A 21,908-nucleotide genomic window follows, 5' to 3' on the forward strand; every position below is an offset into this window, starting at 1 on the left:
TCCAAAAATTAAAAAAACTAAATAAAATAAAAATCAGGATATTTCATACTGACATTTAGATTTAAAACTTCTAATTCTGACAGGACCACCATCAAGTGGAGTGAGCACCTGGCTACCCCTTTTAAAAGAGCACAGGCCTCAGGGGCAGGGCTGGGCGGATAGGAGGCCAGGCATGTAAAGCACTGCGTCAACTGAGGTGTCCGGAATGAGACCTACTTCTTCATCTTGTAGCAAATTGAGGCTGAGGGCATTTACAGACACCTAGGATTGTCCAGCCCTCTGCGCTCAGCATTGCGACCTGAGGACTCAGTCGGGAGCTGAGACTCTGGCCTGAATCCGCTTCACGGGAACGCACGTGGTTGGAGCCTGCTGCTTCCCAGGGTGCAGCTCCGGGGCGGAGCAGGGTCCAGCGGGAGCGCCTCCGAGGCGGGGTCGTCCTCCTCGCCCAGTGTCCGCGGAGATCCTGAGCGAATCCGCCAGAGGGCAGCGCTGGCTGGTGCTGGGTGTACGCAGCGGCAAAGCCGGGGGCGTCCAGCGGAGCCGGGAGAAAGGGCTGGAGTTCGCGGCCGGCCGAGTTAACTGGAGTGGCCACACCCCCTCGCCGCGGCCAATCAGCGCCCGCCGCGCCGCCGCCGCGCCCCGGCTCGCCTAGTCAGTCCTGCCGCGCTCGCTGGTGCAGCCGGACCCGGACGCGAGCGGACGGCGCGGTTATGGTGCGCGGCAGGGTCTCTCGGCTCTCGGTCAGCGACGTGCGCTTTCCCACGTCGCTTGGGGGCCACGGCTCGGACGCCATGGTAATCGCCGACCGACGACCCGGGCCCGCTTAGGCGCGCGCGCGAGGCGGGGGTTGAGGGGGTGCCCAGCGGGTCCGGGGAGGTTTCCAACTTTGGAAATCGAGTTTCTGTGAAGTGGGAGGCGGGCGTGAGGGAAGATTGACGGTATAAGTATCCAGAAACTGTCCATACTCCTTGGTTCTCTTTTTTTCTGTACATTTTAAGTCTCTCTCTCTTATTTATTTATTTGCAGTTTTTGGCAGGGGCTGGGTTTGAACCCGCCACCTCCGGTGTATGGGGCCCGCGCCCTACTCCTTTGAGCCACAGGCGCCGCCCACTTTTTAAATCTCTTTCCCAGTGTTTACAACGTCCTGGTTTTACATGTATGACTCCCATTTTGCTGGAAATTGTACAGTACATAATATGCAACAACAGCAAAATGGTTTTGTTGGGTCCCCACCAATGAAACCCTGAAATACAGAGCTGACTGCTTCTGTACCAAGGACTTGAAGGGATTTGTGGTGCTGGAAGCCAAAAGGCCCGAGGCTGGGCGTTTTGAGTGGTGGTACCACTTGCTGAGTAACTTAGAGAAGACCCAAACCTCTCCGGGACCTATGGGCCCATTTACGAAATGAAGGTGTCACAGGCTGATAACACCAAGCAAGTGATAACTCTGGGTCACTGAGAGGATGCCCTGGTGAAACTGCCTGCAAACATGGAAAGGATTTGTCACTGAGAGAGTTACGCAAATGTCAGTCTTGTTGTGTTTTTTTTCTTTTTTTTTTTTTTTGAACCCACCACCTCCGGCATATGGGACCCGCACCCTACTCCTTGAGCCACAGGCGCCGCCCGCAAATGTCAGTCTTAAGAGATGTGATAAAGTAACTTTGACTCCAGGACTTTGACTCCTAGAGATTTGCTGAAGAGCTTTTTTCCCTTACTGAGAATTGTTGGAAAGACCCTCTGTGGCCTCTCCCCTACCCCTACATCCAGTGCCGTAGTTCCTAAAGATAGTAGGAGACTTACTTTCGAGTCTTAAGGGGGCCTCTACCCCACTGGCCCCTCTGTGATGGCCACAGCAGAAAAACAGTAAGGAGTGAGAAACATCAAATGCTAGGAAAATTGTCCTGTAAGGAGGAGGGGCAGTGGGGTCAGGGAGGGATCCCCAAGGGCTCTAGTTCACACTGTAATATTTTACTTTGTAAACTGAGTGGATGGATAACAAGCTGGTGTCCATTATATTATCTGTGCTCTTTGTGGACCTAAAATGTTTCATAAAGGCCTCTCCTTAAAATGTGCTAAATAGAGGGCAGGTGCAGTGGCTCACACCTGTGATCCTAGCTCTCTGGGAGGCCGAGGTGAATGGAGGTGAGGGGATTGTTTGAGCTCAGGAGTTTGAGATCAGCCTGAGCAAGAGCAAAACTAAAAATAGGGAACAAAAGTCAGATGTATTGGTGCACACCTGTAGTTCCTGTGACTTGGGAGTCTGAGGCAAAAGGATCACTTGAATCCAAATGTTTGAAATTTTACTGACTTGTAAATTCTAAACAACTGATCGAGTGAAACTGCCTGTGCCTCTCTGAGCCACGTAATCTCTCCAAGGCTAGGGTTTCTCTCCATAAAATGAGTATAATAATCTTCATGTAAGTGAGATGCCTAAAAAGAGCCTGAGACAGAGAAGGCCCTCAATAAGAATTGTCTATAATTACTATTTACATATGAGGAAATTGAAACAGAAGGAACTCTAACTTAGACTTGATTTTGAATTTCTGAAGTGATACGATAGCCTGGGTGACTATAGAATAAGAAATGAAATTTGTCCATGGGCCTCTCCCCTGGATGAAGGAAGATTATCTGTCACCTGTACTGCAAGCTCAAAAGCACTTAAGCATTGTCTTTGGGAGATAGATCTGTCTTGCTAGAATGTGCTGCTTTGCAGTTCTGAGGTGGTGGCTTCATGTACCCTCATAACATGTTAGACTGTGTTCAGCACTTAGCATAGAGTGAACCTCCCTAACAGAAGTAGGATATTTTCTTTCTTTGTTTCTTTTTTTTTTTTTTTTTGTAGAGACAGAGTCTCACTTTATGGCCCTCGGTAGAGTGCCCTGGCCTCACCCAGCTCACAGCAACCTCCAATTCCTGGGCCTAAGCGATTCTCTTGCCTCAGCCTCCCGAATAGCTGGGACTACAGGCGCCCGCCACAACGCCTTTCTTTTTTTTAAGAGACAGAGACTCACTTTATCACCCTTGGTACAGTGCTGTGGCGTCACAGCTCGCAGCAACCTCCAACTCCTGGGCTTAGGCGATTCTCTTGCCTCAGCCTCCCGAGTATTTGGGAGTACAGGCGCCCACCACAATGCCCAACTATTTTTTGTTGTTGTTGTTGTTGCTGCGGTTTAGCCAGGGTCAGGTTCGAACCCGCCACCCTCAGTATATGGAGCCGGCGCCCTACCCACTGAGCCACAGGCGCCACCCAGAAGTAGGCTATTTTCATAAAAGAGCTCTGAAACTGTCCTCAGAGTCTCCTAAAGGTTCCTGCTATTTATCCCTCTTGTTAGAAATGTGGAGCGCTCAGGCCTGTGGGTATTTACAAGTTGATCACTTGTCCAGGCACAGAACAAGCTTCCAGAGAGCTATAGGACCATGAGCTCACAGCCCATTACCATCTGACCCATGGCCACCTTCAGCAATGCTTTTCCTCTTTCCTCATTGTCTGTGAGCTCCCTGGAGTGGCTTTTTGACACCTCTCTCCTCTCCAGCTCCTAGTCCTGCACCCTGAGCAGTTAGAAGATGTCCAAAGCATCACTGAGAAGGCTGAAGACAGCTGCGCTGTCATCCTTCCCTCTGTTCACTAAGCCACACCCTGCTTCAAGGGTAACCTATTCTGGGTCCTTCTTCCTCCCCTTCTTAACTCCAGAGGCCCCCTGTTCTCATCCCCTCCTCCACCGTTTTCACCAGTCTCTCCTTTTCCAGTAGTTCCTTCTCCTTCCCACACAGACAGGGCTTCCCACTTTGGATTAGTCTGTAATTATCCCTGAGACCTCTCTAGCTCCCTTCTGTATCTGCCCCTCCTCCCCGAACTCAGTGCCTGTTGCTGCCATCCTTTCCCTCTGCTTCCTCCTTAATCTGAAATCGGCTTCTCTTTCCATCCTTCTCTTGGAATTGCCCTTGTTATTTCTGTTTCCAGCATCCTTCATCCTCGGCTACGCTTATGCTGCCTCCTCTTCCCACTGTCTCTTCCCCCACAGGGCCCCTGCCTTTCTCACTGCTCCTCCTGACACAGCCTAGGCCTCCATGTCTTTCTTGTCTCCTGGAATGCTCCTATCAAGGCCCTGTGTCCGTGTTCATGGCTTCAAGTGCCTGCCTTTATGCCAGAGACCCCCAGATCTCATCTGTAGATCTGCTGTGTCACCTCCAGTCTGGCTGCCGCCTGGACCCTTCCTGCTGTTCCTCACGTTCGTGCTAACCTCGGGCCGTCTGCGGGACTCATCATCTTCCACACACTGCCGCTCTCTCCCTCCTGCCCCTTCTAGGATCGATCTGCCAGTCATAGGGGCTTGACAGCTTCAAGTCACTTTGGGCTCAGCTTATCCTTTTGACCCTCACGACCTTCAGAAAGGCCACTTTGCCATCACTTCCTCTCCTCGTAACCTAGAAACTGCCAGTAAGTCTTAATTTTTGGAGTTTCCTTCTCAGCTTCATTTCAGCTTCAGAAGCCGAAGCTGGGCCAAACCCCGTGGTCACCAGCTCTTAGCACACCCCAGTCCCCTCTTCTGCCTGCACTGCACTGCCACCTTGCCTAAGGTAATCTTCCCTCCCAGATCCTTTATGTCTCTTCCCACTGCCACAAAGCTCCTCCTCTTTGACCCATTAGATCAGGTGCTGTCTTCATCATGAAGCCTTTTCCAGCTTCAAGTGGGTTCAGCCAATAGCATTCTCCACCTGTCTTTCCTAGTTTGCATCTTTCCCAGCATGCTCTGCCTTACATCAGAGTTCTTGCACCCATGGCTTCTCAACTGTGACTTCCTCAATGTCAGGCATTATCTGTACCCCCTCAGCAAATGGCACCATCTCTGATGCATAGCTGGTGCTCACCAATGCCTGACACCGAATTCCCAACACTGTGCTCTGACACAGACACAGGTCAGACCCTTAAAGGCAGGGATTTGAATTCTGCCTCCATCGATGTGATCTTGGACAAGTCATTAGACCTCTTAAAATTTCATTTCCTCTTAGCCGGGCGTTGTGGCAGGTGCCTATACTTCCAGCTGCTTGGGAGGCTGAGGGACTAGAATCACTTAAGCCCAAGGGTTGGAGGTTGCTGTGAGCTGTGATGCCACTGCACTCTACCAAGGGCGACATAGTGAGACTCTGTCTCAAAAAGAAAAAGAAACATTTCATTTCCTCATCTCTAAGATAGGGATGATAGTGCCTACTTTATAATTTTGTCATGAGGATTAAATTAAACCGTGTAAACCTCATAGAATAGTATGCGTAGCATAAATCAAATTGTATAGTAGCAACCACAGTAATAATTTTTTTGCCACAGCTTTAGGCAAAATTATTCAGTAGTCACATCCTATTTTCGTTATTAACGTGTTCAGATCTTCTGCCTGGATTTCTGGGACCTCCGTTATCTGTCCTCTCACTACCTGTTCCATTTTGTGCCCTCCTGTGCCTTTTGTTTCTCTGTGCCATAAAAGCCCCTGGGTGTCATATTGCTCTCCCTTTCCTGGATGCTTTCATGCGCCTCTTCGCCATCCAGATGGTTTTGTCCCCCCAGGAATTCCCTCAAGTTCTATTTCGTCTCCCTTGAACATCGGCTCTGCGTATAACCAACCACACTTCGTTTTGCTCAGAACCTGGTACTCTTTGCTTGTTCTCAGCTGGTTCTGTGAGTTAACCTTTTCTCCCCACTATATGCTAAATCTCTGCAGACAGACTTCTTATTATTTCTTAAAAAAAACAAAACAAAACAAAACAAAAACTTTGCATCTCCCAATCAGTAAGTGGCATTGAATTTCCTAACAACTGACTGGTAAACACTTGTTTTCAAAATACTGTTTGATAGTAGAAAGTTAAAATAGCATAGAACAAAATAAAAACACAGAGTTTTGGGTCAGGGCTTTACTCCTTCATTTTTTGCCAGTCTCCTCTGAGCTTGTGCGATTGTATCTCCAGCTCTGCTGTAAAGTGCTATAAGGGAGATCAATCCAATTGTATGGACAAGCTTTCTGAAACCTTGGTTTGTTCAATGTGAAGCTGCTTGTAAATGTAACTGTTCAAAGAACTGACCAAATGCATGGCTCATGCCTATAATCCCAGCACTCTGGGAGGCTGAGGTGGGTGAATTGCTTGAGGTCAGGAGTTTGAGGCCTGAGCAAGAGTGAGACCCCCATCTCTGAAAATAGCTGGGTATGTGGTGGGCACCTGTAGTCCCAGCTACTCGGGAGGCTGAGGCAAGAGGATCACTTGAGCCTGAGAGTTTGAGGTTGCTGTGAGCTGTGACACCATGGCACCCTACTAAAGGTAACAAAGTAAGACTCTGTCTCAAAAAAAAAAAAAAAAAAAAAAGGCACAGCTGTGAGTAAAAACTCTGGAATTTAAAATTGAGCCTTAAATTTGACCTAATAGTACCTGTTGAAATAATGTGCATCCTGCAGGAAGACATTCTTTCATTCATAGCCCCTATGCTCTCTGGGGTACATCAGGGTTCCATCAGAGGAAGAGTCCTGTGGCATTGTCTGTCCTCGGGACATGTCATTCTCCTCGTTATCTTCTGGGCCTCTCTCCCACAGCACACAGACCCTGACTACTCAGCTGCCTACGTCATCATAGAGACAGATGCAGACGACGGACTCAAAGGTTATGGAATTACCTTCACTCTGGGCAAAGGCACTGAAGTTGGTGAGTCAAAGATTCCCTGTGGTTCCAGAATGCTTTTTACTTACTTTTTACTTAGATTTCAATTCTGACGTTTATTTTTCTGGGTCTATATAGTGCTCAAAGTGAATAAAAACAAGTTTTCATGGTTTGTTATTTGTTTTGTTGGGAGAAATTTGAAAGTGGCAGAATTTGGCCTCTCTCCTCATAGTCTGATATAGCCTACTACTAAAAAATCCTTGGCTCTCAGCCCGCTTCTCTGTGTCAGATGAAGACTGTGGCAATGTTATTGCCCTGCTTCTAGCCCTCAGCCGTTGTAGAGCTTTTAAGGGAGGAAGTGTGAGCTTATACGGCAGGGCTTACTGTGATGCGCACAGTCTACCCGCTTTTCAAAGTATTTCACAGCAAAGTGGTTTCAACCTCACTTATTTTCATGGCAGAAAAGACCTTTGATCCTGCCCAATTTCAGACGTTAGGCTACATGCTGAGTGATATAGATATATATATATATATGAAATATATATATATTTCACAAATATATACATACGTACATATATTTCTTTTTCTTTTTCCTATTTTCTTAAACAGAAGACACTGAATATGATATAACCTTTCTCGGAGCTGAGTGTGATCTCAGTGGTGATCTTGGACCCTCTTGTTTCTTAGAGATCCCTAGCAAGTCACAGCAGAACTCCCTGACTGCCCAAAGTACTCTCTCTTCAGTATTATTTATTTAGTTTGAAGACAGGGAAAGAGAAATTTATTATTTTGCTGACAAAGGAGGAAAATGGCAGGTTCTGGTCTCAAAATCCAGATTCCTGCTTATCAGAAGCACAAAGCTTGTGAAAGGTCTGATCTCATAGCAGAACTTTTAATGCAGTGCTTTTTGGATACATAACACATGCACACATGCACATGGTGCAAAATTCAAGAAGTACACCAAGGTGACCTTTGCCAGATCAATTTGAACAAGCCATTGGCGGCTGAGGCCAAATGACGATACATTAAGAGTAATGGGCTGGGCAGGAGGGAAAGAGATTCTCTCATTTTGCTGGTGATGGGAGACCTCTCCCATGGGTATTTACCCTCTCACTGGTTGTAGAATAAAAATCTACCCAGCTGAGAGATTTTAATGTTGAGCAGATAAGGAAAGCGTATGTGAGTGTGTGTGTGTGTGTGTGTGAGTGTGTCAACAGCAAGGGAGCCTTTCTTGATCTCTCAGTGGATACCGCCAAGGTGGCCACTGTTCCAACTGCTGTCAGCTCTGGCAGTGAGTCAACCAGCAGGTCAGTCCTTCACAGACTTTGCGAGTGCTCCTATGTGTCAGGGCTCTGCCAGCCACCCGAGAAGTAATTTTAAGAGGTATGAGGAGCACAACTTAATGATCATAGTGAAGCGTAACAATTGCTGTGTTTAAAAAGTGTGTACAAGTGACACAGAGAGAAGGGATTTCTTCTCTTGGTCCAGGAAGCTCAGAGATGGCTTCAGAGCAGTGGTCGTGTCTTGAGGTAAGAATGAATAGAAATTTGTTAGGCAGATGGAGGAGCCCAGGCTGCCATTCAGTCCTTCCTCCCCACATTAAGTCAATAATTTACTGTTAAAGTGTTCCCCAGTGTAATAACCGCTGATCAAGATCCCTTCATGAGCTGTGTTTCAGGCTGTTCTGTGGCTTTAATTGTCCCTTGATTGTAAGTTGAGTACTTGATGAAGCCGTTGCCTTTCTCCATACTGCAAACCGTACAGCATGGCCCTCCAAGGCCGCATAAAACTCAGGGAGCTCACAAAAGATATTATGAGATAGGCCATAGGAACCACTCTCTGTCAACAGCCTATACTTTGAAATATGCTGACTTGGACGCATGCAGAGGGACCCTGAGCATTCAGACAGGAAGCTCTTCTGGAATGGTAGCTGAGCTTGGGGTCTGGGGGCTTCACTGACCCTCCTCCCCTCCTCAGCCCCACCCAGCTGTCCTGGTGGGCGCCTCTGGCAGGGGTAAATCAGTATCTCTTCATGACTCCAATAATGGCTCTTCTGGGCTAATGTTGTTGGCTTCCGCCTTTTTCAGACCACAGCGTGACAGAACCTATTTTAACTTTAACCTTACTACTCACTGGAGTCTCACTAAAGATGCTGTTACTCAGCCCTCTCGTGCTAAAGATGAAAAATTCCATTAGCTCATCCTGGTTTTCCTGTGGGCTTTATGAGCTTACTGACCTGATCATTCTATTATGATCAAAAATAATAATAATAAGAAGAAAATAGTGCACTTTCCTCCCTACTGTGGAGAGAAAGAGAGGGAAGGTTGTTTTTTTTTTTTTTTTTTGAGACAGAGCCTCAAGCTGTCACCCTGGGTAGAGTGCCATGGCATCACAGCTCACAGCAACCTCTAACTCCTGGACTCAAGTGATTCTCCTGCCTCTGCCTCCCAAGTAGCTGGGACTACAGGTGCCCGCCGTGCCTGGCTATTTTTTGTTGTTTGGCGGGCCCAGGCTGGATTCGAACCTACCAGCTTAGGTGTATGTAGCTGGTGCCTTAGCCACTTGAGCCACAGGCGCCGAGCCAGGGGAAGGTTGTTTTTTAAATGTATAGAAAATGTATAGAATAGACCAATGGAGGTTTTTGTAGCATTTGGGGGCCTTTTTTTCAACTCATGTTTTTATTAAATGTTCTTAACTAATCATTCATTTTCTCCTTTCTTTGTTTTTTTAAAATATTTTTTCAGAGAAGTTTTAGGGTCACAGCAAAACTGAGTGGAAGTTAGATTTCCCATACACCCCTGTCCGGGTACATGCACAGCCTCCCATATTATCAACACTCCCCACAGAACAAGCTATTTGTTACAACTGCTGAACCCACACTGACACACCAGAATCACCCCACGTCTGTAGTTTACAGTATGGTTCACTTTTGGGGTTGGAAATTCTGTGGGTTTGGACATGTATAATGATATGTACAATGTAAACCAAGTTAGTTTAAATAATAGGAAAAGAAAGAGATAAGGCTGGGAGCAGTGACTCACAGCTGTAATCCCAGCACTCTGGGAGGCCGAGCAGGGTGGATTGCTTGAGTTCATGAGTTCCAGACCAGCCTGAGGAAAAGCAAGACCCCATCTCTACTAAAAATAGAAAAACGGAGTTGGAAGTTGCTATGAGCTATGAGGACATGGCATTCTACCCAGGGTGACAGCTTGAGACTCTGTCAAAAAAAAAAAAAAAAAAAAAAGCTGGGCGTAGTGGGTCACACCTATAATTCTAGCACTCTGGGAGGCCTAGGCAGGTAGATTGCCTGAGCTCAGATTTCGAGACCAGCCTGAGGCAGAGCGAGACCCCATCTCTAAAAATAGCCAGGCGTTGTGGTGGGCACCTGTAGCTACTTGGGAGGCTGAGGCAAGAGAATCTCTTGAGCCCAAGAGTTTGAGGTTGCTGTGAGCTATGGTGCCATAGCACTCTACCAAGGGCAACAAAGTGAGACTCTGTCTCCAAAAAAAAAAAAAAGGAAGAAAAGAAAGATATGAAAAATGAAGAATTTTAAAATAGACCAACAGAAGAGTCTTCAGGCACAGACATGCTAGGTCATCCACAGGCTTTACTGCCCAAGTGAATTCGGGTCTCTGTGCAGTTAGAGTTACAGGAGAAGACTCTTGGATTTAGTCAGCAAGAAGCCTTCAAGGGCTAATATTTTCCAGATGGATTTCCCACCCATCCCATCACATGTGCAGACCTGAAATGGGCTGCTCTCCACACTGGAGTCTGACCACCACAACCCAAATTTCTATTGAATATAGCAAATTTCAGTTAACTTCTTACAGCAGCCTCATGTTGAGCAAGGAAAACCCACATTCTAGAGATGAATATATTGTTGCTTGTCCTGATGTCCTAGAGTCATCAAAGATGAGATCATCCTTAGCTTGTGTTCAATGCCCTTGTTACTGCCATGCAAACAAAAAGGTGTGCTCAGTTGGTGATTTATAGCAATAATCAGATCCATGAGATGGAAGTTTGATGTAGAGAATAACATACCTCACTCTAGGTCGCTGACTGACTCCTCAGTTTTCTTTAATTCAAGAGCATCAACCATCAAGGAGCAAGGAGGACTCCATTTATTCCCAATTCTAGGGAATGAATGTCTGAAATGGAATGATTGTGTATCCCATAAACAAAGGCCCTAGAGAGCCTGGAATGGCTGGTTTATCCACAAATGCTTCATTTTACAACAAGTCAACTCTCAGACAGTCATCCGAGAGTTGTCTCATACAGAGCCCAGGACTGTCCTTAAGAGCAGGTGGTTCTACTTTCAAAATGTTGTTCTCATAAGGATCTGATTGATAGTAAAACTATCTCCTCTACAACTGTCCTATTAAATGATCTAAAAAATTTAGTATTGAAGGAATGGCAACACCAAACAAGTTTTGAAAATGTTTTGTATATGTTTCTTGCTTTGAAGCTAAGTCAATGACTTGATCTAATTATTTTGGTCATTTATACATAGACTAAATGTTTTCTAGAATAGGCAAAGGATCGGAGGTTCTTTCCATATTATTTTTTACTTAATCTTCATCTCAAATAATACAATAAAGCCTTTAAAAGTGAAGCACCAAAAATAAAATAATTGATAGTAATGCTGACCCAAATTAAGTTTAACCTTCAAACTACTTATGAAAAATACATCATAGTATATCACAAGTCAGTAGTAATGTTTATGAAAAATGGTCTCATGCACTTTAACATTTTACATTTAAATATTATGCTAATTGTAAATAAATTTCATTTAACCTTTTCTTTGTTTCTTTTGACACCAGGTCTCATTTTGTTGCCTGGGCTGGAGTGCAGTGGCATCATCAAAACTCACTGCACCCTCCCTGGGCTCAAGAGATCCTCCTGCCTCAGCCTCCCAAGTAGCTGAGACTACAAGGCCTATGCCATTGTACCCACATTGTACCCACCTAGAGTTCACATTTTTAGTAGAGACAGGGTCTCATTCTTGCTCAGGCTAGTCTTAAAGTCCCAACCTCAAGCAGTCCCTCCACCTTAGCTCCCAAAGTGCTAGGATTACAGGTGTGAGCCATTATGACTGTCTTCATTTAATCTTTAATACTTTGTTATGTTGTTCATTCATGGTATTTTCTATTCTTTTCTTTTTTTTTTTTTTTTTTTTTTGTGGTTTTTGGCCGGGGCTGGGTTTGAACCCGCCACCTCCGGCATATGGGACCGGCGTCCTACTCCTTGAGCCACAGGCGCCACCCTATTCTTTTCTTTTTTTAAAATTCTTTAAATCAGGCTGGGTCTCGTGGCTTATGCCTGTGTGATCCCAGTGCTTTGAGAGGCTAAAGCTAGCAGATCACTTGAAGCGAGGAGTTCAGGGTTGCAGTGAGCTATGTCATCCAATTTGGGTGACAAAGCAAGACTCTGTCTCTTGAAGAAAGAAAAGAAAAAGGTCAGAGATATCTTATTCCTTAGGAATAATGACATAGCATCATTTGGCTTTTGATCTGATTGTCCAAACCCTTTGCAAAGTGAATGGGAAGATAAATTGGGAACATTATTTAAACTTTCAGATCAGTGTTTTTGGATGGGTTTCAATGACAACCAATCAGAATGTGTTTCCTCTACTCAGGAATTTTAGCTCAGTATATATATGGGTTAACAGCTATTCTACTTGGGTGATACATGTTATGACAACCACAGAAAACATATCTGGAGAAATTTTAAAAAGCATATACCTTTTGGATTTAAATTTTTTCATAAAATGTTCACATCAGTTTGTGGTGTTTTCATCTCTAACTTTACAGACTTCCTAAGAAAACATAAACAAGAAATAAATCCTTTTTTTTAACAGTTGTCTGTGCTGTGAATGCCCTCGCCCACCATGTGCTTAACAAGGACCTCAAGGACATTGTTGGTGACTTCAGAGGCTTCTACAGGCAGCTCACGAGTGATGGGCAGCTCAGATGGGTAAGAGCCCTATGTTACAAAATGCTTTTATATGTAACATTACTGAGGTCTAAGGCAGCGGTTCTCAACCTGTGGGTCACAGCCCTTTTGTAACAATGAACTTACCCAAGTGGTAAAAGTTAAAAACCCTAACAATGAAACAAAATAACATCATCACTTATGTAGTGTTTGTACTAAAAAATGTATAATCCAAATCTAATCGTGAAGGAAATCCCAGAGTAACCCATATTGAAGGAGCTATGTCATCCTTCAATATGTATGAAGAATGTCAGAGTCAACTGGCCTCTACTCCTTAAAAATGTCAATAACATTTGAAAAAGAAGAAGAAAAATTCTACGTAAAAAGACAAAAGAGGCATGACAACCGAATGCAATGTGTGATTCTGGATGAGAGAGATCAGGGTAGAATAAAGTACGTGGCTGAGGAACCCACGTTCCTTGCTTATAAGCAAGTTCCTGGCAGCTTGCTTATCGACTGTCCTCTACACGTGAGGATTCTCTCAGTGTTATGCTCCCTGAAGGCCATCGGTGTACTCTGGTTGTGTAAGAGCATGTCCTCACTTTTAGGAACTACACATTGAAGTATGTGGGGTAAAAAGAGCATGTTATTGCAATTTTACGTTCAAATAGTTATGAAAAAAGAAGTGTAGATGTACAACAAATACAGAGAGGAAAAGAGAGTTTTTCCTGCTATTTTTGCTACTCTTCTGTAGGTTAGAAATTATTATTATTATTTTTTTTTTAGAAACTGTTTTTTTCAAACCTTAACCGTTGAGTGTTCATTTCTGTCTTTGAATTCTTGAACTGCATCGCCCTAACTAGAAGACCTTACTGTCTTTTCCATTTCTAAGAAGTGCCGTTGTGCTTTGCTTCTCCATCAGATTGGCCCGGAGAAAGGCGTGGTGCATCTGGCCACGGCAGCCGTGCTCAATGCCGTGTGGGACCTGTGGGCCAAGCAGGAGGGAAAGGTGACTCGTCTCACAAACAGCCGTGGCTCCGGGGAGCAGCACGGCTGGCTCTCTCTATAGGCAGCCATCTAGAAAGGCAAACACTGGCAGCTCCTCAGAAGGAAATAAAGAGAATTCCTTTAATTTTGTTTCTTTCTGGAGAAATACTGGCAGTAGTTAGGAAATTGTAGGTGTAGGAAAAAGAGGAGGACGGTGGAAGGCACGGGCAGCCTTGGAGATGGTGGGCGGACCAGATGTCTGGCAGCCAGAGTTTGTTGCAAGCTCATTTACTGTTAGGAGAAAAATGGGTTCTTTACACATAGGTTCTACAAATCTTTTTTCTTTTTCCTTCAAGCCTCTCTGGAAGTTGCTTGTAGACATGGTAAGTAGAATCTTTAATATTACAAATGTTTCTGTAAATGAAATAGTTTCATGCATCGCTTGCCTTTTGATAATCAGTACATATATTCAGGACTATCTACTGGGCATTGTGGGGGTGATAGAGCCAAAAACAAACAAAACCCAGTAAAATACATTATGACGTTTCTAATATTAGACGTTACAGATGGCTGTCCTCATGCAGGTTGTCTGGTGGGAAGCCTCCCTCCCCCATCTGGAACCTATGATGCAAATTCCCTGAGCCTTTGTTTCCTATCTGTGAAAAGAGAATCATCACATCTTCTCTAAGAACCTCATAGAATTAAAGCCGGTTGAGAAAAGTGCTTCATAAAGCATGAAAAGTAAAATGTTAGTATTAAGATATCATCTGGTCGGGTGGCGCATATGCCTCCATAAGTAGGGTGCCAGCCCCATATACCGAGGATGGTGGGTTCAAACCCAATTCCAGCCAAACTGCAACAAAAAAATAGCCGGGCATTCTGGCAGGCACCTATAGTCCCAGCTACTCGGGAGGTTGAGGCAAGAGAATCGCCTACGCCCAAGAGCTGGAGGTTGCTGTGAGCTGTGACCCCATGGTACTCTACCGAAGGTGATAAAGTAAGACTCTGTCTCTAAAAAAATATATATATATAAAAGCAGGATTGGACTGTCATTGTCTCTGTCAGAAAGTTTCAGCAGGGAAAGGACTTAACACCGAGTTGCAAACACATTTGGTTGTTTTCTTTCTCCTTGACCTGTTAATGCCAAGGATGAGCAACCTGGCTGCTGAGGAGGAAGAAACTCAGAGCAGGTGAAAGGGGAGTGAGCTTCAGACCCAGGCAGAGCTGGCTTTGAATCTGGGCTTCTGACTGATTAGCTGAGTGACCTTGAGCCTCTGACTGACCCACTCTGAGCTTCAGCTGCTTCAGCATGATGCCTTGGATAGATACTGAAACCCTAGTGGTCCACAAATGAAGGCCTTTGTTATTATTTGACAGCAAAATTAAGCAAAAGCTAAGAACACCATGGCCTTGAAGACTGTTGGACCAGTAGACCTCGCTCCTCCTCTGGAGGGTAGTGAAGACAGGAGATTGTCACATTGTCTCTCTGACATGACTGTGACATGAGGCCATCTGAAGGAGAAGGATTGGACCTGTTTAGCCACCATCCAGGCTTAAGATCAGCTGTTCACAGGGGTGCAGGAGGTGGCCTCCCAAAGGAAATGATTTGAGGGCCACCAGAAAGGTGCCAGAGATCCTACCTGTGGACTTCCTATTGTGAGGATTCTGTTCCCTCTTTCAATACCAATACTCTTTTTTTTTTTTTTTTTTTTTTGAAACAGAGTCTCACTATGTCGCCCTTGGTAGAGTGCCATGGTGTCACAGTTCACAGCAACCTGAACTCTTGGGTTTAAGCAATTCTCTTGCCTCAGTCTCCCAAGTAGCTGGGACTATAGGTGCCCATCAGAACACCTGGCTATTTTTTTGTTGTTGTTTTTTGGTTATAGTTGTCATTGTTGTATGGCTGGCCCAGACTGGGTTTGAACCCGCCGTATCCGGTGTATGTGGCTGGCACCCTAACTGCTGAGCTACAGGTGCTGAGCCACAGTGCCAGTACTCTACTTAAGAGAAGCAGAATGTCAGGATTGAAAGAGTGTTTCAGATTTGGACAGGCTGAGCACAGTGGCTTACGCCTGTAATCCCAGCACTTTGGGAGTCTGAGGTGGGAGTTTCACTTGAGCCCAGGAGTTAGAGAACAGCCTGAGCAGCATAGTGAGACTCTGTCTCTATACGACAATAGAAAAATTATCCAGACATGGTGGCATGCACCTACTAGGAAGCTGAGCCAGGAAGAATACCTGAGCAGGGGAATTTGAGGTTGCAGTGAGCTGTGGTGACACCACTGCATTCTATCAGGGGTGGGGACACAGTAAGACCTTGTCTCAAAAAAAAGAAACATTTTTGACAGTTACAGTAGCATGTTCTTGGACAGCATCAGACCTGAGTGGGAATGGAGCAACTGATTAGTTTCCAGCTGACTGTTCCATCAGGGTGCGGAGTAGGGTCTCAGCTCGAGGCCCAGCCAAGACGTCTGCCATGTGGGCTGGCATGCACTCCTGGGTCCTCTACTGTATTCCTGTCAGTGAAGCACATGACACCCTTTGACAGGAGAGGAAATTGCCCAAGGTCATGGTGCATTGTGGTACAGCGAGCAGTGGGCTCAGGGCTGCCCTTGGGTGGCCTGGCAAAGAGCAGCCATCCTTCCCATTCAGCTGAGCTGCTCGAGTCCCACCCCCCTGCCCTCGTGGTTCAGGGCAGACAGTCCTGAGGTGTAGGGAGAGGGGCAGGCCCCCGTCTGCTGGTTTACCTCCTTCCAAGTGCTTGCCTGGTGCCAGCTCCTCCTTTGGGAAGCCATGGTGGTGGGACAGTGCAAGGAGAGGAGTGACGGGTCAGAGCACGAGAGTCTGAGGCCTCTGTTGGGGCCATGACGAGCCTGTGGAGGACTCTGCCCTGAGGAATGTCAGAATCTGACAACTCACATAGGCCCAAAGGCCCCTTCCAGGAAAGGCTGAGCCCCAGGTGTCAGCAGCTTCTCAGAAGCACAATCTGCCTGTGAATTGGCCTGGGCCTTTCCCACCCTGTTGCTCTGCCAGGACCCCAGGACGCTGGTCTCCTGCATAGATTTCAGGTACATCACCGATGTCCTGACTGAGGAGGATGCCTGTGGTGAGTTGTGCTTGAGGGATGCGGCTGGGGGCTTGCTGGTGTGTCCCACAGTGCCTGCTCCGTGTGGTGTACTTTGCTGTCTGAAACACCCAGCGATGCTTTTTATCTTTTCCAGAAATACTGCGGAAAGGTCAAGTTGGTAAAAAAGAAAGAGGTAGGTTGTGAGAAAATGTCCTTGTTTTTGCTAATATTTGAGTGCCCTGTCCTTGGGGGTGCACACTGTCCTTCCAAATGCCCTGTATCCAGCAGCTGGGCCTCAGATAGACATTCAGGCCATATGACGAAGCCTCTTGGGTATGACCTGTGACTGCAGAGTTCTCTTCAGCCACTGCTAAAGGAATTTAGCCGTAGGGTTATCCTGTAGGATCCAGGAGGGCCCTGGAGGAGGGGGGCATGGAGAAGGTATCATGGTCACCTGGGTCTGACATCCTCAGAATGTTCCCGATTGTGAGTGTGATCGTGGCTGGGCTGGTGGCTGGGCGTGTGAGGGGTCCGAAGACCAGCGGGTTTCTCCACAGAGCAGCGGCTTAGCTGCAGGCAGTTCTAACACCAAAGGTCCCTGGAAAGTACGAACTGTTGATGAGTGTCGTGTTTTCACAGAAGAGCACATGCTGGCACATGGCTATCCTGCCTACACAACTTCCTGTGCCTGGCTGGGGTACTCAGATGACATGCTGAAGCAGGTGGGCACGTGGAACTGGTTTTGTAGACAGGCTGAGTACAGAAAAGATGGTTCTCCTTTCTAAATTCACTCCACTTCTCATGACTTCACTTACGACACCAGATGTGTGGGGGGTTTTCCTACCCCAGCTAGTTCTCCACTTTTCTGTAGACACCGACTGGGCATTCTGTTTTACTCAACTCTGACACTGTCTACCTGAAGCTAGCATCAGAGCCCACAGGCTAGGGGCTCAGTCCTGCAGGGCTACCCACCTCAGGCACCGTTTGCAAGGTGGTGACCTGTGGTGACCTGTGCTCCTGATGGTCCTGTTCCTGTCCAACCAGCTGCAGGTTGAGGTTCCTATGACCTCCTCCTTTGGGAGCCAGAATTATGTCTACCCACGTGTTATGAAAGATACATATTAGGAACAGCCCAACTGCAGAAGATGCCTAGGGTGACCTCTGGGGAGGGGTGAGCTTCTGGGTCCCCCACAGCGTACCACCCTCCCCGGATCTCTGCATGTTCACCAACCCTGAAGCTTTGGGTTGCTGAGGATACCTCATTATGCAGGCGCAGGACTGGTTAAATCATGGCCACCAGGGGTCAACTCAACCTTCACCCCCTCTCCCCTCGCTGTGGGGATGGGGCTAAAGTTTCCAACCCCACAATCATGGCTTGGTCTTTCTGGTGACAGCCCACATCTTGAAGCTACCTAGGTCTCATTCTCATATGAAAGACACTCTTACCACTCAGGAGACACCAAGGGTTTTGGGAGCTGTGTGCCAGAAAATGGGGGACAGAGGGTGGGGACAAGGGCAGAGATCAAATGTATATTTCTTACATCACACAGGCATTATAGTCCTAAGAGAGACTTAATATTTTCTTGTTAGCCTTTCTAAATCATTTTGGATCAGAGGCCTTATCTGAAAGTACTTCTACATGAGCAAAAGCAAAACTTTACCTTGGGGGCACAGGAACCCTGTGACTTAGTACCACCTTGGGCTCTGGAAGGTGACAGCCTAGGATTTGACTCCCAGGCGGAGCCAGCTGTGTAACATTGTGCAAGTCACCTAACCATGTGGAGCCTCAGTTTCCTCACTGTGAAATGGGGAAGTAATTCCTATCTCATGGGGTAGTTGTGAGGCTTCAGATAAACATAAGTTATGTGGTGCTCAGAGCACCGTGACCAGCACAGGGCATGCGGGTCACCACCCGGATGGTCTGTTACTCCGTCTCATCATGCTGTTCTCAGCTAGAGCTAAGGGAGAAGGAGAGGGGAGATGGAGACAGGGGCAGAGAGGGAGAGGGGGAGGCAAGGAGGGGAAAAGGCAGAGCGGAAGGGGGGGGAAGAGGAGGGAGAAGGGTAGTGCGGGGGGAAGAAAGGCTGGCTTCTGCTAGTTACTCTTAACATTGGTTAATTCTATGGGAACCACAGAACACTCTTGCTTTAAAAAGAGGGATATTAATGCTACATTTCTGTTCCAGGAGTGTTGTAACAATTAAAAAAGTGGTTCCCACAGGGATGAGGAAAGCAAGTCAGAAAGAGTTATGAACTATTGGCCAAGCTGTTTCTGCTCTTAATTTCAACAACACATGGTTAGTTGTCCCTCCGTTTTATGCTTTGACCATAATGTTTGTGAAACTCAGACCAGAAACATCTGCCATCTTGGCCAGGCCATGGGGAGCTGGCCGGCGTGTGATGGCGTATGCTCCTCTCCCCGCAGCTCTGCACAGAGGCGCTGAAGGACGGCTGGACCAGGTAAGTCACTCGTGTGATAATGGCCTTGGCTATGCCAGTGGACAGGAGGTGAGGAGCAGAAGATGCTGACGAGGCTGGAAGCATTCTGGCACGTGGGCCACATGAGAGACTTTTCCACCAAGGCTCACTCTTTCTCTAAAGACAAGACGGGAGTCCTTGTTAGATCTCTAGCACGTAGTCAAAGTTGAAAGAGACCTTGGAGATTCAAGCACCAACCTAGACTAGAAACCCACTGTTTACCATCAGTGACAAGCCCCGATTCAGCTTCTGCTTGAACATCTGCAGAGGCAGCAAACTTGGCTTTGTGACACTTTCCATTGTGTGAGGGCTCTGAGTGTTAGAAAAGTCTTTAACCTGGGAAACATGTGGCTTCCATTTACTGGTCCCAGCTCTTCTCTGCGGAGTTACCAGGAGCCAGGCTTCTCCTGCCTCGCCCCAGGCCATCTCCTTTCCAGACTGACTGTCTGCACTGGGTAGTCTTTCATGGCGTTGGAGAGCCCCAGGCATCCTGGGATCTTCCTCTGGATGAGCTGTGATTGTCGGTGACCTGAATCCTGACAGGGCAGGACACGAAGGGGCCATCTCTCTAGAGCCAGTCGCTACTGAGTCCAGCAGAGCGGCTCAGGGTGACGCTTTTGCCTGCAATATATCACGAGGCTTCTTGCCTGCCTGGCGGTGCTCCATGTGTCTGTGGAATAGGAGATCCAGCATTAGTCAGGAGCGTGTCAGAAGTGCAATTTGAGCAACACCGAATTTCTTAATGCCTTAGCTAAACAAAGGATTGAAGAGTGAAAACTTTTTTTTTTTTTTGAGATAGGGTCTCTGTCTCCCAGGCTAGAGTGGTATTGCATCAGCCTAGCTCACAGCAACCTCAAACTCCTGGGCCCAAGTGATCCTCTTTTCTCAGCTGCCTGAGTAGCTGGGACTATAGGCATGTGCCACCATACCTGGGGGACTTTTCTGGGTTTTTTTGTAGAGACAGGGTCTTGCTATGTTGCTCATGCTCGAACTCCTGGCCTCAAGTGATCCTCCTGCCTTGGCCTCCCAAAGTTCTAGGATTAAAGGCATGAGCCCCTGTACCTGGCTGGGAGTAAGAACTGTTTTTTTGAGACAGAGTCTCACTCTGTCACCCTGGGTAGAGTGCTGTGGCATCAGAGGTCACAGCAACTTCAAACTCCTGAGCTCAAGAGATCCTCTTGCCTCAGCCTCCCAAGTAGCTGGGACTGCAGGCACCTGCCACAGTGCCTGGCTAATTTTTCTATTTTTAGTAGAGACAGGCTCTTGCTCTTGCTCAGGCTGGTCTCCAACTCCTGAGCTCAGGCGATCCACCTGCCTCAGGCTCCCAAAGTGGTAGGATTACAGGCCTGAGCCGGCATGCTGGGCTTGGGAGTGAGAACTTGAAGGAGGCATCCTGAAGTACTGGAAAGAGATTTTCACTCTGATGAAACTAGAATCAAATCTTGCTTTTTCTCCTCATCCCCTGCGAGTACTTGCTGTGTAATCATGGGAAAATTGCTAAACCTCTCTGAACTTCATTTTTTCCTCCATGAATAGAAATAATAGTAATGCATGGATCTCCTCAAAGTTGCCATAGCTGACAAAAACTGGCACAGGTGGGATTCAGAGCAGGTACTCGGAAAGTGCCGGCTTCCTGCCCTCCCTCTACATACCCAGGGGAGGCTGAGCATTGTATCTAGCAAGTCGGAAAAGGCTGGGGAGAGATTTCCAGGGCCTCCCAGCAAGGCAGGCTGGCACTCAGAGCCTGTGGCCACCTGCTCGCTCTGAGCACCACAGATCATGTAGCAGAAGCTCCAGCTGTTAAAAAATGTCATTAGTAGATTAGTGGGGAGCACAGGAGAGAACGGCAGTAGGTGCTAAGTGTGTGGGGCACTCTTCAAGCCGGGTCTCTCCGCAGGCAGAGAGGTCCAGCACTTTCAGAGTGTCCTAGGCTCTGCTTGGAGCCTCGGGGTCACTGCTCCCAAAGGTACCTTTGACTCGGAGTGTGTTCCAGGGAGAGGCTGGGGTGAGAGGGAGCAGATACCAGCCTTTCGGGATGGCAACCCCTCCTCCACGTGCCAGTGCCATCCTCAGTCCAGCGACATACTCTTCCAACAGCAGAGTCATGGGGTATGCATGTAGGGGCCCACGTCCAAGAGAATAGCTGAACTCAGAACAGGCTAAGGAGCTCCTTGCAAGTGGCCAGAGGTGGTGTCTGTCACAGAGGCTCAAGCTGCACCCCGCTGCTCAGCTGTGTGTCCAAGTCACTTTCCCCTCTCCAGCCTGGGCCCCTGCACCTTGGGAACAGACCATTCCTATGCCTTCCTCTCACTGAGTTCATTTAAGAGGAAGCTCTCTCTGTAAAGGGCTATACAAATGCAGCCACTTGGTGCCCCTTGTTGGCCTGTTTTTTCTGTGGCTTTCTTCCTATTTAATTCCTGCCATGGTACAACAGAAACTCAGTTATACTACAGATCTCACTACTCTCTCCGGTTCCTGCCCAGACACTGAATAAAGAGATGAAGTTCACAGGTTGATTTTTGTCTAAAGATGGAGAAAAAGAGCAAGAGGTCACTAGAAAAACACGGCCTGTGAATTCTTAACAGAGATGGCCACTTGTGCAGAAAATCCAGGTGTCTGCCAAGGCAAAGGACAGAGTTCAATTACAAAACCAATGTCTTTCACAGGTTTAAAGTAAAGGTTGGTGCTGATGTCCAGGATGACATGCGGAGATGCCAACTCATCAGAGACATGATTGGACCGGAGAAAACTTTGGTAACTATCCTCGCACACCACTGAGAAAGACAAGCCTCTGGCCAGGCCCAGCATACAG

At 47.1% G+C, this 21,908-nt stretch overlaps 1 protein-coding gene across 3 annotated transcripts in view; it reads left to right on the plus strand.

Moving 5' to 3' along the window:
- The first annotated feature begins 621 nt into the window (after positions 1–621).
- ENOSF1 (enolase superfamily member 1) overlaps positions 622–21,908 on the plus strand; it is a 33,052-nt gene continuing 11,765 nt past the window's right edge. The window contains exons 1-11 of one of the 3 annotated variants that reach the window (XM_053571150.1): positions 658–794; positions 4,470–4,577; positions 6,572–6,680; positions 12,493–12,608; positions 13,489–13,575; positions 13,910–13,936; positions 16,586–16,658; positions 16,774–16,812; positions 17,259–17,341; positions 19,044–19,078; positions 21,763–21,850. In XM_053571150.1, coding sequence (XP_053427125.1) covers positions 711–794; positions 4,470–4,577; positions 6,572–6,680; positions 12,493–12,608; positions 13,489–13,575; positions 13,910–13,936; positions 16,586–16,658; positions 16,774–16,812; positions 17,259–17,341; positions 19,044–19,078; positions 21,763–21,850 — 849 coding nt within the window. In that variant the 5' untranslated portion in view covers positions 658–710. Of the gene's footprint in view, positions 795–4,469; positions 4,578–6,571; positions 6,681–12,492; positions 12,609–13,488; positions 13,576–13,909; positions 13,937–16,585; positions 16,659–16,773; positions 16,813–17,258; positions 17,342–19,043; positions 19,079–21,762; positions 21,851–21,908 lie in introns of those variants that run through there. The other 2 variants (XM_053571151.1, XM_053571152.1) reach the window with 2 other exon arrangements.

Source organism: Nycticebus coucang, chromosome 19 (assembly GCF_027406575.1).
Source record: "Nycticebus coucang isolate mNycCou1 chromosome 19, mNycCou1.pri, whole genome shotgun sequence".
NCBI lineage: Eukaryota > Metazoa > Chordata > Mammalia > Primates > Lorisidae > Nycticebus > Nycticebus coucang.